General features: G+C 53.5%; 1 protein-coding gene across 1 annotated transcript; it reads right to left on the reverse strand.

The window, feature by feature from the left end:
* Positions 1-934: 934 nt before the first annotated feature.
* SELENBP1 (selenium binding protein 1) lies at positions 935-14,934 on the reverse strand. The gene is made up of 12 exons (XM_075540596.1): positions 14,925-14,934; positions 6,215-6,271; positions 5,960-6,072; positions 5,565-5,750; positions 4,549-4,669; positions 3,180-3,362; positions 2,734-2,912; positions 2,222-2,300; positions 2,002-2,123; positions 1,596-1,688; positions 1,320-1,438; positions 935-1,097 (listed from the first exon to the last, which is right to left on the reverse strand). Exons 1-12 carry the CDS (start codon positions 14,932-14,934, stop codon positions 935-937), a joined length of 1,425 nt encoding a protein of 474 aa, XP_075396711.1.
* Positions 14,935-15,994: the final 1,060 nt, after the last annotated feature.

Genomic DNA, 15,994 nt, shown 5'->3' on the forward strand with positions numbered 1-15,994 from the left:
CCCCTTAGTGCTTTGCCTCGGTGTGGTGGATCCAATCAGGTGGAATCCCCACACTGTGTCTCTGGTGTTGTCCCCTGTAGGATATCTACAAGCCTGTAAGACTCCAGGTACTATATCTTGTTATCTATATTATTTCCTATCCTAGAAATGCTTATTTTATTGACCACTTCTTTATTTCACAAATATGACAATAGTAAAAAGGCTTGGAATTTTTTGTGCAGTAACCACCTACCTAACCAGTGGGTGCCAGGTGTCAGTGACACTGGCTGTGAGGTTATAGGTGAGGAGTCAACCTGGCTGGGCCATAATGCTTGGTGGTTTGGCACTCATGCTATGGTGTACCAACCTCCATTTTCTGGTGGGATGTGGTCATCCTCCATTTTCACATACAACTATTTTTGCATAATGACTTGGGTCTGAGGAACCTAACCATGTCGATAAGTGAAGAGAGGGTATATTTCATTTCGGTGCAGTTACATAATATTTGTCCCTCTGTGCCTGACTGATTTCACTCAGCATGTTTTCAAGTGGCTCGAGGTTTTTGAAAGGCTAGGCCTGCAAGTTATAGATGGCCACAAAAGCGAGCTTTCAGCATCGTTACCATGTTACCCTTGTGTTGTCCTCGCTGGTGGGAACCAGTGGCCACAGCCTCCCAGATGCCCTCCGCAACCCTTTCCCGTGCAAGACACCCAGCGTCAGCAGGAGTGGAGTCAGACTCCAAAGCCAAAGGATCAGAGGACCAGGCTCACCATTTATTACTTCTTGCACAGTGTGAGACACACAGCAGGGCTCAGTAAAAAAGACACCTCTGCACATGCTAAAACGGCCTCCGCTCGGCATTAGTAGGAGAGGCTATGAAAAGCTGGGGACCAAGCTTGAGCAGAGAGCTGGAAGTGAATGCTCAGAACGTGTAACAGGCGACGAAGAACGGGTGTTAGATCCAGATGTCCGAGCTACAGTCTCCTCCCGGGTAGCGGAGCTCATGGGCCAGGGCAGGGCCATGGGGTTCCTTCCCGAAGTCCACCAGGAAGTTGGGGTTCAATTTCAGCCCTCCCTGGACTGTATTTACATCGATCTGCAGCATCACAGAGCCTTCCCTGGTGGAAAGGGAGGGAGGCGGAGTGGTAAGAGAGAAGACAGAAGGACTGCCCTCCACCCCACTCCCCTCCGCCGAGATGTTGAGTGCAAAAGTGGGTCCTTGAGGAGGGAGCAGGGTCCAAAGAGGAATGGTGGGGCTTCTGAGGAGGCTTCAGAAAGGCAAATGACTCCTCTGGGGGTGGAGGACTGGGGAGAGAGAGTCCTGATTGCCGGTTTCTCACCTGATGAGATCAGGGTAAAACTGCTTGTCCCAGGCACTGTACAGCGATGTGGTGACATAGAGACGCTTCCCATCCAGGCTGAGCTGGATCATCTGGGGGCCTCCAGCCACACGCTTCCCCTTGGAAAAGCCAAGGGCAGAGCCCAGAGTTACACACAGACCCCTAGCAGGCCTCACAGGCACCGCTCCCAGCTCAGAAGCTGCCCAGCTCCCCCTGCCATGTGCCCTCTCCAGCTGGGCTCCAAAGTGGACTGTGAGTGGTAGGAGGGCGCCTCACCTTCACCACCAGGGGCTCGGGCTGGGACTTCAGCTCCTGGTCCTCCAGCACTTGCACGGGTCCTCCCTTCACCACGCTGCCGCCCAGGAACACCTGGCAGGAAGGGGTAAGGGGCACATAGAGAGGGAGGTACTGACATTGGTGGGAGAGCAGCTTGACTCAGCTTGATGGCCTCACTCTTTCAGATGCGCTCCTCCCACCCTCCTGGGTCTGCCCCATCCTTGGCCCCTGCTTTTTCTTGTCCTATCCCCCTCTCCTCATCATCCTCCAAAGTATCATTCCTGCCCTCCAGGGTCACTATGAGTCGGCATGGACTCAATGGCAGTGAGTTTTTTTGGTTTGGTCGCCTGCCTAACCTCTTGCCTCCTTCCTCACTCTCTATCTCCCCACCCTGCTAGGGACCCACCTGTCCCGTGAGGACGGGCTTCTTTGGGTCAGAGATGTCATACTGCCTCAGGTCTCCATGCAGCCAGTTGCTGAAGTACAGGAAACGGTCATCCAGGGACAACAGGATGTCAGTGATCAGGCCTGGGGGTGGGGGTGGGGGTGGTGGTTCAGAGCTCTAAGGACTCTTGTTCCCTGAGCCAGGCAGGGACCTTAGACTCCCATCCTCCCCGGACACTCACCTGGCATCTCAGGCAACATCCAGCCCTTCACTTTCTTGGGAGCCACCTGGATCACCTTCTCTACTGACCAAGTTCCCGCCTGCATTGGGAGATGAAGGGGCAGAGAGGTGAGCTTGCCAAACTGGATTTCCCCCAAACCTGATAAGGTAGACAGCAGATGTAGGGTCTTCTTGTCACGAGAGTGTAGCTCCTGGACAAGCCCCTGAGAACACAGGGCATGTCTCTTGCCTACGCTACTCCAATCACCGAGCTCAGTGTCGGATGCATTGCTGAAGCTCACGAAATATTTCTTTTATTGAATGTATGTAGCGCTTGGGTTCATGTAGAAAGTGACCTGAGTCTGAGAGAAAAGGGAGTCAGGTCCTGTGGCCTTGGTTTTTGTTCTCAGAAAAGTCTGGGCTGCTGGAACCAGGGCAAGGGGGCCCGGGGCCCTGCTATGGAGAGGAGAGGCACCTCCTTGGGCAGAAGTGCAGAGCGGGAGGCTGAAGGGGAGGGCAGAGGATGCAGGTCACCTTGTTCTTGTAGAAGCGCTGGATGTTGGAGCTGAGGGCACAGCCCACGAAGCCCTGCGTGGCATCTGGGTTGTGTAGGAAGCGGATCTCCAGGGGGATGAGCCCGTCCTGCAGGGTCAGGGTCTGCACGAGCTCACGGCGCTGCCAGTCCCACACATGTAAATGGCTCCCGTACAGCCCTGGGGTGAGGTGTGGACGGAAAGGGGGCTCAGGATCAGGGAGGCCAACAGCATGGGCCAAGAGCAAAAGGTTAGAAATGGGTAGCAGGGAATGGAGCAAGGCTGGAGCAGGTCTGAGCATTCAGCAGAGACTGTGCCTTAACCCCAAGAATTTGGGGTCTACAGAAGGGAAGTTGGAGGGCTGAAGGTGGGGTTTGGGAGCAGAAAGCAGAGGCTGTGGACCCAAGGGTTCTGCTGGCTCATGGGGATAGGGGGGGGCATTCGCACCAGCCTTCACATGCTCGGGGTTGAAGCCATCCCGTATGACATTGGGAGCGGCCCATTCCGTGCTGATCATGACGTTGTGTCGAGGTTGGTACCAGAAGTCATAGCCCATCGGTGCGGCAGCCCCAGGCTGCTCCCATGTCCCTTTCACTTCAAATGTCTCCCCATCGAGCAGCACGAAGCCCCCTGCTCAGGGAAAGGAGGAAGATATGAGAGGGAGGCATAGAGACTCTGCCCCACATACCCTTCCCTCTAGGCAGGTCCAAGAGGACACCTTCCATCCAGGGGCCAAGAGTCCCACCCAGAGGAGATTGGGATGAGGGGGACTCTTGCTCTAACAATCCTACCTCCCACCAGTTTCCATCCCTCTCCAAATCCCCCAGGCCATCTTTCTTGCTCTACTCCAAACATCGGCTGGGACCCAATACCCTGAGATTCTCTCACCCAGCCCTGCCCTCAGTCTAAGCTCCATTTTGTTCCCTACTTTAAAAATAGAGCAGCTGTATTGTATTGATTTTTCATTCAACTGGAAAGCCCAATACGTTGTCCCTTACTGGGTACCAGGGCAGCTCTTCGAAGACAAAAACCAGATGTTGATTCTGAAGTCTTTTGAAATCTAGGACTATCAAGCTCCTCCCCTCATGCCCAGACACAGCAAGCACACGAGACCCGAGCAGGAATCTTGCCTGCTAGGTGACTGACTGATGTCCCACTCCCACTCTTGGATGGGTGGCTCTAGTGAAATAGATAAGGCTCTGAGGGAGGTGTGTGGTGCTTAAGACATACGCCCCTGCAGCCAGATTGCTCCATCTGCAATTTATTCACTGTGTGACCCTGGCTCAGTTACTTAACCGATCTGTGCCTCAACTCATGTACCTATCATTGGGCACACAGTAGACATTAGGCCGTAACTGAGATAGCAAACACGAAGATTAAGAAGCCTGGGGAACAGGCTAGAGTGTAGACTAGGGTTAACTTGGCTGAAGCAGAAGGCAAGAAATAATGTGTGTGAGGTTGGCAACAACAACAACAACAATGGATAAAGACAGGGAAAGGCTTGGGGAGGTTTGAAAAGTCAAACCAACCAACCAACCCACAGAGTATGAGACCCGCTCACGAATTCCCAGAGCTGATAGTCATTGGAGGTGTTTTCTGGGGCCACATCTGTGCTCACAGTCCCCGCAGCACACTGCTCTGACTAGAACTTTTAACTGGATTCATCAGTCAAGGCTCACCTACATAGGAATATTGGAAGCAACTTAAAAGTTCAATATTGTTTGGGGCCCAGGCCGCTGGCTGTTACTTTGCATGTGCCCCCCACAGAGACATGTTTTCACAAGCAGGCATGTATGCCCCCGGTGCCCATGGGTACCTTTGGCATTGCCCTTGGGGTCTCCCAGAGCACTGATCATCACCTCCCCACTGGCCAGACAGTGGCTAGTATGGAGGGAACTCAGACCGCACTTAGCATGCACGTCACGGGCTTCGATGACCTGGAAAGGGACACGGAATGGCATCAGAATCTCAGGGCTCCACTCCCTAGCCCTACAGCCCCCTGCTTTCTGCGGACCTGTCCTGTTTCCTTCCAAACCTGACACAACTCTCCCCACAGGACTATGGCAGAGCGTGCGTTTGCTAACCTCTACGGAACAACAGGGAGAGGCTGTTCATCATCCTCCCAAACGACTGGCTTTTCCCTGGCCCTGAAGGGCCCAGCAGCCCTGTGGGACTGACTGATTATAAGCCCCTCCAGGGCTGGGAGCACCAGTTGCCAGCATCAACTTTGGCACCAGTGGCCAGCATAGTGGGTGCCCGGCCGGCCACAGGTCAGCAAGTAACTGAGGAAGAAAGATGGAGGCACCAGACTCAGGGGTGTCGTGAGCTCTTAACTGGGTGAGACAAAAATGGTTCCTTCTCCAGGAGCCCCTAGTGGCCCCGTGGGGTCAGCTAATGGAATAATGGAAAGGTCTCCCGTTTAAACCCACCAGCCCCTCTGAGGGAAACAGCTGTGGCAGTCTGCTCTGTAGAGAAAGGTTGGATCCTCTCTAGGGCAGGTCTAGTCCGTCCTCTAGGGTGGCCATGCGTGGGAATCTACTCTACCCAACAAGTTCGCCCCAGGCAGCCGGTTTTCCTGCTCCAATGAACAACAACAACAACAACACAAGAAAGCTCCTCCCTGCGCTCCGCTCCAGAGCTCTGCTGTGCCAGGGTCTTGACAACCCACCCTATGGCTTAATTCTTCTCTGAGTGTAACCTCCCCCACCCCACTCCCTGCTGCTAAACCCAGATCCTCCTGAGAACTGCTTTAGGAGTGACTTCCCGCCTGGAACAGGCTGTCCGGGATGGCAGGTACGCTGGTTTCTGGGTAGCGAAGGGCAGAGAACTTGCCTTGTGCAGCTTGGGGGCCCGGGGCGCCGAGCCCACGTCCACCACGTAGATGCGGGAGGAGATGAGGCAGGGTAGCACCAGCTTGGTGCGCGACTTGCTGCTGTCACCGAAGCAGCTGCTGCAGGTGTTCCACCCGGAGTGGTGCAGCTCGTCCTTCAGGTGAGGCATGGGGAGCCGGTGGATGACCTGGGGAGGAGGGGACAGGGGTGGCACGCGCCCAGATCCAGCCGCAGCCCCAGGACACTCCGTGGCTAGGCCGCTAAGCAGTTTAGCCCAGGCTGAGCTCCAGCCCTGTCCATGCCCCTGAACAGAGTGAACAGCCTGCCCCACCGCACCGGACGCTGGGGAAGAACAGCGCAGGCCCAGAGCTAGGGGAGGGGGGCTTGCTGCCCCACCTGGCAATAGTGGGGAGACTTGGGGTCAACGTCCACGGTGGCCAAATAGTCGGGGGCCTCAATGCCCGTGTTTCGGTAAATGCAGGGCAGGTAGATAATCTCTTCCCGGGGTCCTGGAAAGAAGTAACAGGCAGTGAGGATGGCAGGGGAGAAATGGGGAGGGGGCAGTAGTGGGTGGGTCAGAGGGCGGCAGCCAGAGTCTGAGCCCCCACCAGTTGTAGAATCTGCAGAGCCCTACCCTCCCAGCTCACTTACCTTTCATGGCCTCCTGGGGCGTCGGGTAGCCGGGTCCACACTGCCCACATTTCGTGGCTACGGAAACAAAGCGGCAGGTTGGCTATGGGCACTGGAGTGTCGACGTTCCCGCTCACATCCACCACATGCAGCCGGGCAGGCGGATACGCTGCAGTTCTGGGCAGCGTGGCTCGGGCCCACCCTTCCTGCCCTGCCAAGTTCTGGTGGGACAGGAAAAGCCATAGTGAAGTGGCTTGAGGGGCCCAGACACTCAGTGGGACCCTCCTGCGCCGGTGCTCCAGAGGAGGGCGGGAGAAAGGGTGCTGCGGCCCAGTTTGGGACAGCCGCTTGGGTCCCCACCCCAGCCCACCACTGACTTGACTTGGGCAATATGTCCTCACCATCTAGAAAAAGGGAATCAATAAGAATAACTGGTTACGCTCTGGCCTTCGAACATCAAAGTCGGCAGTTCAAAACCCCCAGCCGCTGCTCCATGGGAGAAAGAGGCTGTCAGTACCCATAAAAAGTACAGTCTCAAAAAAAAAAAAAAGTACAGTCTCCGAAACCCACAGGGGCCGTTCTGCCCTGTCTTAGGGGGTTGCTATGAGTCAGCATCGGTCCCATGACAGCGAGTTTGAGATTTTTGAATTTGAACGCGGTTGCCAGTCAAGGACGCTGCTCTAGGACTGTGAGCAGCGCTTCCGGCAGGAAGGTGTTCAGTGATGGCCTCAGGAGGTGTGTCTGCTGCTCCCCAATCTCTCTGGTTATGTAACCCAGGATCTGCTTCCAGGAGGGAAGCTGGCTGGCTGCAGCTGATTTCGGTTCTTGGCTGGGCCCCTGTCAGGCCTGGCTTTGGGAGCTCAGCTCTGGAGGGAGGAGGGGTCCTCCCGGCCCCTGGAGTCCCGCCAGAGAAGCTGTGATGAAAGTGGCTCAAACTCTGGAAGACTGGAGTCAGTCAGCCTGGGGAAGGGAATGTTCCCTCCTCACAGCGGCCAGGACTCCAGGATCCGGGTTTGGGCCCCACTAGGGGGAGGGATGAGGAATCGCACGGGGATAGCAGGCTGAAAGAAATCCTGGAGCGGAGATCATAGGAGGACACAACGCCAGCGTGCCTGCTCAGCTGGTGGCCAGTTTGGCCACTGCCCTGACAACCTGCAAGTGAAGAGTCAGGAGCAGTTTCTGCTTGGGCGCCGGGCCTTTGGCCAGGAGCCAGCACCCTTTATTCCCCAAGGCCAAATGATTGAGAAAGCTGCTGATTTGGACTAAAGTTCCAGGCTTGGCCCCCACTTCCTCCACATTGTCTTTCTCTCTCCTGAGCTAGAACTGTCAAACCCTCAAACCAAACTAAACCTGCAGTCTGCCTCCAGAATGAAGTCCAGCACCTACTGACCCAGTGGGACTGCTGCAATGATTGGCTTCTCTTGCTCCTGCAGCGTGGCTGGTGGGTCCCGACTGCTCGCAGCCCATCTGCAACCATGACTCCAACATTTGCTACAAAACCAAATCCACCACCACGGGGTGGGTCCAATTCAGAGAGAAGCGATGCAGAATTTCTGAGACCTTGACATTGTTATGGGAGCAGACAAGCCTCGTCTTTCTCCCTTGGAGCAGCTGCTGGGTTTGAACCACACATCTTGTAGTGAATGCTAAGAGAGGCGAGTGGTGACTCTACCAACAAGCAGCGATGATAATCGACTCCTGGAAACCTGGGTGTTATGCTTGGCTAAGGGCTCGATTGGTGGTTAGAACCACCCAGAGGCACTCAGAAGACAGGCCTGGCAGTCTGCTTCCCAAGTCACAGCCTTGAAACCCGCGGGGGGGGGGGGGCGGCAGCAGCGGGGGAACACAGTTCCACTCCGCACACACAGGGTCTCCTTGAATTGGAAGGGACTCAACCCCAACTGACCTCCGCCACTATGTCTCCAGGTGGCTGTGAAAGTCCAATAAGAATGTTTTCAAAAGCACTCACATCAAGGAACAGTGTTGTATAAATATGGGTAGGGCTGTGCCAGCAGGGGAGGGCAGGGTGCCAGGCAGTGCGTGGTGCCCAGAGAGAGGGCTGGGGGTGCAGTGGGGCAGCAGGGAGAGAGGTCTGGTCCCAAAGCCACTCAGAGTAGTTCTGTTGCTCAACCAAGCCGTGCTGAGGCTGGGCACAGGAGACGACAGGGAGAGGACGGTGGTCTCTAAACACAGTAGGGGAAGGAGATGAAAAACAACCACCACCCTGCAAGCTATCCAGACAGACATCCAAACCAGGCACAGCCAAGGAGAGCAGAGAGAGATGTGAAATGGGAGGCAGGGGCTGCCCAGCTGCAGCATCTTCCAGGCGCTCTTCTGCAGCCCAGTCTCCAGGCAGCCTCTGCTGAGCCCAGGCAAAGCTCATAGGGGGTGGGGGGGTGGGGGGGTGGGGGTGGTGGGGAGGGGGAGGGAGGGGGGGTGTCCTTTTCCTATGCCAGACTTGGCTGCTGGGCCAGTCAAGCCCACAGCCCTTCGGGGGGAGAATAGGACGACGGGATGGAGAGGTGGGGGGCTGAAGCATCGAGAAGGTATGGGACCCCTGTTTCCCCCCTGAGAAAGCTGGGTGACCCTAATTCCGGGATCGAAGCAGTTAGCCCAGAGCGGAAATCAAGGTTTCTTCTTTCACGGTTGTGTACACCTAAGAAGCACTTGGGAATCTGGCTACAATGCAGAGCCTGGATCCAGCGACTGCAGGGGAGGCAACTTCTCAGCAGGGGGTTGAGCCAAGCTCAGCCAGAAACTTTGGCTAAACTGAGAAAGGGTCCTGGACAGGAGGGCAGCATGGGGGGGGGGGGGCGGCGATCTCCCCTCCTTCCTATCTGAAGCTCTGGGGGAATGTTCTGGAGGGGGAAGGGGTTCCCTCCAACCAGGGGGAGGTCAGAGGTGGGTCAGCAGAAGCTGGCTAAAGCCCCTTCCTTACCCATGCTGTGTCTTTCTTTCTGGTCCTGGTGGGTCTGCTTGCTGGTCTGTCTGCTGAGGTGGAGAGCAGCTGGTGCAGTACCCGGGAAGGGGCAAGGGAGGGAATTTATACAGCCAGGAGGGGGCGGAGCAGGGGGAGGGCCCTGGCTGCAGCCAGGGTGAATGACAAAGGACAGCTGGAAAGGACATTCTCCACCGGGCTGCGAGGTTATGGTTTACATTAACCGAATGCATATGTGTGTGTGAACTTATGTGCGTGCAGGTGGGCACTGTGCCTGTGTGCCCATGGATCTCTTATCAGATGCCTGGTTTTGTGACTTTGTGTCTGTGCATGTGTATGCTCCTATAACGTGTGGCTAGTGTGCTTATCTACGTGTATGTGCCTACAGGAAAGGGCCCTGGTGGCTGCTAACCCCAAAATCAGTAGTTCCAGTCTGCATCCTGGGAATTCTGCTCATTCCTACAGGGTTACAATGAGTTGGAACCGTGGCCAGGGCATGAATGTGTGTGTGTGTGTGTGTGTGAGACTGTTTGAGTGTGCCTGTGAGTTTTTGTGCTTGTGTGAGCCTGTGTGTCTGTGTGTATGCATGTATACCAGGGCATGTGCCTACAAGTGTGTGCGTGAGGGTGTGCACACGTCCCAGGGTCTCGGAGCACTTGCCCATGTATGTAGATGTGCCTGTCAGCATTCCAAGGCACACAGGGTGGTGAGCAGGGCAGTTCTTCCTTCAGGTTTCATCCATCCTTCAAAGGGCTCCTACCTCCTGCTTGCCTTCCTGGTATAGCTCCCCGACAGCAGGGACAGATACATGTCCCAGACGTACTCCTTTAGCTTTGAAGTGGCAGTGTTAGGTTTCTTGCTTGGAAAATACCTCGGTTCTTAGCTTTGCACAAGAAAGAATTCACACCAAAGCCTGGTTTGTGATCCAAGTGGGTTTTTATAAAGAAAGGAAGAAGTTTCAGGTTTTGCAGTCACGGAACATGGGCAACCATGTGAGACTGCACACACACACGTGATCGCCTGAGGCCAGAGAGACCATGCACGGCTGAGCAGGCACAGGACAGGAGCCAAAGGGCAAAGAAAGAGGAGACCTGTGGTCTCACGGTCAAGGTATTTGAGGCCGCAGGCTGGAGGCATGGTTGAAGGTATTGGTTGACCCCATTGGCTGAATTAAGCCCACTTGGGCTTAGTTTGGACAATCCATTTAGTCTTATGGCTGGCTAAGGGCACTCTGATTCTCTTCCAACCTCCTGTAGGGGGTCTTCAGGCATGGAGAGGGGCAACCCTGTGCCTACCGTGCTCCCTAACAGCAGGAGAGTTGACACACGCGTCCCACTCTTACCTTCTATTACTGCCACTCTGATGCCCTGAGAGTTCCCGAGGGCAAGGTGGCAGGGCCCAAGGACAGGCCAGCCCGGTCACGGCCTCTAGACGACAGGTGACAAGTCCTCGAGCCCTCATGGTCTCCATCTGTCCCTGAATCACACCAGGAGGGCGAATCCACTCACTTCCCAGGGTTGCTGAGCCGGTCAAGATGAGGCAAGTCAAAAAGGATGGTTATGAAGGGTCCCGTTCAGACACGCATGGGTTTATTGTGGACAAAAGGTGTTTAAACATGTCTCAGAGATCAGAGGGTGGCTGCAAACAGGTGTTCCCGGTCTCATTAGGGTGCCTTCTGGGGTAAAAAGGGGTCCCCATCAAAACGGTTTCTGTGGAGCTTTGCCAGGCAGAGAGGGCAGTTCTGGAGATTCTGTTTGGGACCTGGGAGGGCGGGGCTACAAAAGGCCATCTTGACAGACATTCTCAGAGCATGGAAAGATCATGGCGGCTTGTGAGTAAGAAATTCTAAGAACATGGAAAAGGGAATCAAGGAGCCCAAGGTCAGGAAAGCTGTGCGTAGGAATTTTCCCCCACTCCCCGACAAGGAATGCACCGTGCCGTCTTGAAGGGTAGCAGGAGCTCTCCTCTGGGAAGTTCTTTGGGACACTTTACCCCATCCACCCTCCAGCTGGTCCTTGACCCTTTCAGACATCCTTTAGTCCCTCAGAGCCAAAGAACCTTAAGAGGAACATGATTTGAATCCACAGAGCACAGCCGAGGCGGCCCTCCTGGTGTGGGGTCAAAAAGCGCAGAGTTCTTTGGGGGAGAGTGAAGCGAGGTGGGGACACCACTCTCAGAAAGGAGAGACCTAGATGGAGGCCATGCCGCCGAGAATCAATAGTTTCACAATTTGATGTTGTTGTTTGTTTTCAGTAAAGGTTGCTGGGATTTTGTAGCGATACTTGACCAATAGCTCTTCTTAACCCAGGGACACCAGACAAATGAGGGGCGCCTGCTGAAGAAACCAAAGCAGCGCCCAGACAGTATCACCTAGCCCGTCCGGGGCTGTCCTTTCTCCCGGGAAAGACCAAGTGAAGCCATGCAGGTGGGTCTCCATCCATCTTGAAGGCAAGGCCTCCTCGTCTTTCAGAAGTGGCTGCTTGACCCCGGTAGCACCTGCTCCACTCATCAGGAACTCCGTGGATGTGCCCGGGAAGCCATTGATGGCCCCTTTGGTGGAAGCTCTGGAGGGAAGTTGTGTTGGACAATGAGCGGGATGACGTTTGAGGCCTGAGGTTTGCCAAATTGAAAGTGTCACCGGATTCTCAAAGCAGAGTGGAGAGAAGGGCAGTGTGACAAGGCCTTGGCAGCCTGGGCTCTGTTCTCCTGGTTCCCATGGGTGAGAGATCATGTGCCCATCCAGAAAGAGCCTCCTCAGGAGCTTAGGGCAGTGGTCTTTCATTCAGTCCCTCTTGGCTCATCTCTGTCTCCATCCTCATCCTTTATCCCAGGCCAGGCAGACACCAGGTAAGCCTACTTCTTCATCTCCTTGGCGGCCACCTTGAAAAACCTGCCGGCATCCTATCTCCACACCCCTGAGGACTCCAACTTCCTCTAAACCAATTGCCATCGAGTCAATTCTGAGTCAAATTCTGCTCTGTCGGGTTTTCAAGGGACAAGTTTTGCCACAATAGTTAACCAGCTCTTTCTTTCAAGCCACCTCTGGGTGGTCTCAAACCTCCAACCCTGATTGATTGTGTGCCCCAGGACCTCCACCCTCCTTTGTACTCCCCTGCTCTTTAATTTATGTCTTCTTCCTGAAATCACAAAGCAAGGGTTGACTTGGGGTAACCAGCCATCAAAGATCCAAAAAAGAAAAGACTCATTCTCATCCCCTTAACTAGTGTTCTTAACTCTCTGAGAGCTGTTATCTTGCTAGGTTTTCAGACTGTCATTGGCTACAAGTTCTTTCAGTCCCAAAGGCTCTGGCTGGGGGCTCGTTGGCTCCTCCTTGGCCAACCCCATCACCTACCTGCTTTTTCCAGGGTTACCAAGGTTGTTGTCGAAAGTTTGTGTCCTAACCTGGGCAGACCTGTCATGGGAGCAGTCCAGGGAGGGGATCAGGTGGGTCACGGAGACACACCCATGGCTTCTTTGCTTCTTTTGGGCAGGGATAGCGATTGCTCCTGGAGAAATGTGTGCAAATCAGCACAATTGTCTCTTAAGCATCTCTCATTTTGCTTCTCAGGAGTTTAAGGACTTCTCACCTTCTAATCCGGTTCTGGCCTTAGCCCAGGCACAACCAGAGCTGGGTGACTCCCAGATTCACACAGCAGGATAAGCAACACACCCTCCCTGCTGCTTAGCTCAGCCCCAGGAAGCTACCCCTCAGTCTGAGTTCTAGACAGATCGCTAGGACGAAGGTGGGAGTTCGCCCCGGTCAGTGTGTACCAGGATGCTGGCACCTATTCGCTGCTCCGACTCCGCTGGTGCGGTTTTGTGAAGAGGGAGAATGCGAGTCCCTGGGAAAGCTGGGGAGGGGCTGACCTTTGTTTCTGTTGTTTCAAGTCCCAGCCAAGGAGTGTGAAGGGAGGTTGGCTAAGGAGCTGACAATTGGACATTTAGGCGATTATGTAACTGCTGCTGCAGAACTTTGGCTCTGAACTCCTCTTTTATGGGCCTGAAAGTAAATAGGAATCATCTTTGGGGTTGAGGTGTGGTAGCCAATGGAGCTTATGGGCAAACGCTCCGACTTCACTGGCCCCTTTAAAAAGGCCCTAAAAACACTAATGGATAAGGGTGGGGAGTAGGGAAAGCAGAATTAACCCTGGCGAAAAGGAGGGAGGGGGCATATTGATGTTGGGGGTCTCTAAGACTAATTTGATGGGGAAAATAGGGGGGGACTTAGTATCTCAAGGAGAAGTGAAAACAGCCCAACAAGAGGAAGTGGGAGCAGAGAGAAAGGAGAACCAACAGGTAGGAAACATCTGGGATGCTCCTGCCCCTACCTGCATCATCCCAATACAGTGGTGTAGGTAATGCCATCCCCCTTTCACTGGCAGAGAAACTGAGGCTCAGCGAGGGCCCAGACCACTGGTCGTTGGCAGAGCAGCTTTCCCACCTTAAGCTCCAACCCCACCCCCAACTCACTCAGAGTCCAGAGCCGGTTTCACAATTACTCCCTGCTGGTCTTGTGTTTTGTTTCCCTGTTTGGTTGGAGGTGGGGGCTGGGTGGCAGAAGGTGAATGGCCCTGGCTGAGGACAAAGAAACTGTCTTTTGGAATAGAGAGGGGAATGAAGAAACAGATGTCTCCTGAACTGAGCAGTGCGGTCCCAAGGGGGATGTGGGGAGGAGTGGTGGAGGCCAGGTATGCTTTAGAAAAAAAGGCTGGAAAGATATCCATCCAAAGGCTACACATAATTTTCTTGGGAAAGAGGTAATGGAAGGGATTGGGTGATTTCCCATTTGTTTCCTGGGTGTACACCAGTATTTTTTTTAAAAGTAAGCATCGACTGCTTTTGAAATTAATACCATGAAGAAAAGTATCAAAAGAAAAAAATATATATATATATATGTAAATAAGGAGGAAGCAAGGACAGGGCAAATCAAAGTGGAGTTCTGAGCAGGAGCCTGGAGCCTGGAGCCCCACCACCCATCTGCCTTCTGCTGTAGAAGACATGTGCACAGTGAGAGGTCAACACTGAGAGACTGAACAGAGCTAGGGCTGCGACAAAGAACGTGAGGTTAGGAGAGGCTTTATTAGGGCAGGGAGAGAGCTCCCGGGAGGGAAGGGGGAGCAGAGAGAGGGACAGGAGCATCCTGAGCTCCTGGGCAGGTTCAGAGACCCAACAAGTTAGGTCAGGGAAATCGCACCAGTCGGTGGGGCAATGGAATATTTGTAGGATTTGGGTCAGGGAAATATGCAAATGAGGTGAAGAGAGCTGCTGGTGCTTGCTCCAATAAGGAGAAGGGAGGCTTCCTGGTGCTGCAGCTGCAGAGTCTGAGTTCTTCACAGGCCAGCTTCTTGGAATGTGGGGGGAGAGGCTGCACAGTCCAGCTCTGACTTTGAGAGGTGGCGGGGGAAGGGGCTGCGTGGTCTGGACCCGGCCCAGACACAGTCATTTACTATTCTTGCATTCTGCAGGTACTTCTGGAGCCGTACGTAGCTTGAGCCAGACATGGCAGATGATGAGCTACACAAGGCAAACTTTCTGTCTTCATAGCACTGATTCCTTCTAGGGAGGCAGTCCCTAATCAAAGACACGGGTAAATGAACTAGATCGTTTCGGGTAGGTGCTATGAAGGAGAGAGGATAGTATAAGGGTGTCTGCAAAGGAAGCATTAGATAGTAGTGCTTAATGTACACAGATGCAAGTTTATAATAACATGCACAGAGTAAACACTTAGGTTGTTAGTTGCTAACTCATGGGAAGCTACCCGGTCCTTTGCCATTTCCGCAGTCACGGCCCTACCTGAGCCCATTGCCGCGACCGCTGAGTCAGTCCGTCTCATCGAGTGTCTTCTTTTTCCCCGCCCCTCTACTTTATCAAGCACGGGGTGCTTCTCCAGGGTCTGGTCCCGCCTGATAACATGTCCAAAGTGTGTAAGACAGAGTCTGGCCATCTTTAATTCTAAAGGAGCTAACTGGCTGTACTTCTTCTAAGATAGATTTATTGATTTGTTGTGGTGGTTGTTTTTGTGACAGTCTATGGTATAGTCAATATTCTTCACCAACATCTTAGTTCAAATGCATTCATTATTCTGTCTTTAAAAAAATCATTTTATTGGGGGTTCACACAACTCTTATCACAATCCGTACATACATTCCTTGTGTCAAGCACATTTGTACATTCGTTGCCCTAATCATTCTCAAAATATTTGCTCTCCACTTAAGCCCTTGGTATCAGCATTCATTATTCTTTGGCCTTCCTTGTTCATTATACAACTTCCACATGCAGATTCCTGGTTTAAGGAAGACAAAGTTTAGCTCTCCATGGCATCTTTGCTTTGGAGGTCTTGCGTGATGGATTTGTCCAGTGCAATGTGTTGCAGGAAGCATCAAAAGGAGGTAGAAGGAATACCCAGAGTCTCTGCACGGAAAAGAACTAGGCCGCAGTCAGTCATTTCAAAAGGTCGCACATGAGGAAGAACCGATGGACTGAAGGAAGAAGTTCAAGCTGCACTGAAAGCAACAAGGCTCCAGGGATTGATGGAATACCCACGGAAAAGGTTCAGCAAGCTGAAGAAGCACTAAAAGCACTCAGTTGTCTATGCCATGAAACTTGGAAGACAGATACCTGGCCAACTGACTGGAAGAGATTCATATTTATACCCATTTAAAAGAAAGGTGACCCAACAGAACGTTCAAGTTATCAAACACATGCAAGTAAGATTTTGCTGAAGATCATCCAACAATGGTTGCAGCAGTACATTGACAGGGAGCTGCCAGAGGCTCAGGCTGGATTCAGAAGAGGTCGTGGAAAGAAAAAGAAGAGGACATGAAACAAGGGCTGTCGTTGCTGATGTCAGATGGATCTTGGCT

Source organism: Tenrec ecaudatus, chromosome 1 (assembly GCF_050624435.1).
Source record: "Tenrec ecaudatus isolate mTenEca1 chromosome 1, mTenEca1.hap1, whole genome shotgun sequence".
Lineage (NCBI taxonomy): Eukaryota > Metazoa > Chordata > Mammalia > Afrosoricida > Tenrecidae > Tenrec > Tenrec ecaudatus.

Coding starts and splice junctions, on each gene's coding strand:
- SELENBP1 (XM_075540596.1), bottom strand. Junction 2,913..3,179: donor CCCCGAGCATGTGAAGGCTG/GTGCGAATGCCC, acceptor ACCTCACCCCAG/GGCTGTACGGGAGCCATTTA. Junction 1,689..2,001: donor AGCCCGTCCTCACGGGACAG/GTGGGTCCCTAG, acceptor CCTTCCTGCCAG/GTGTTCCTGGGCGGCAGCGT.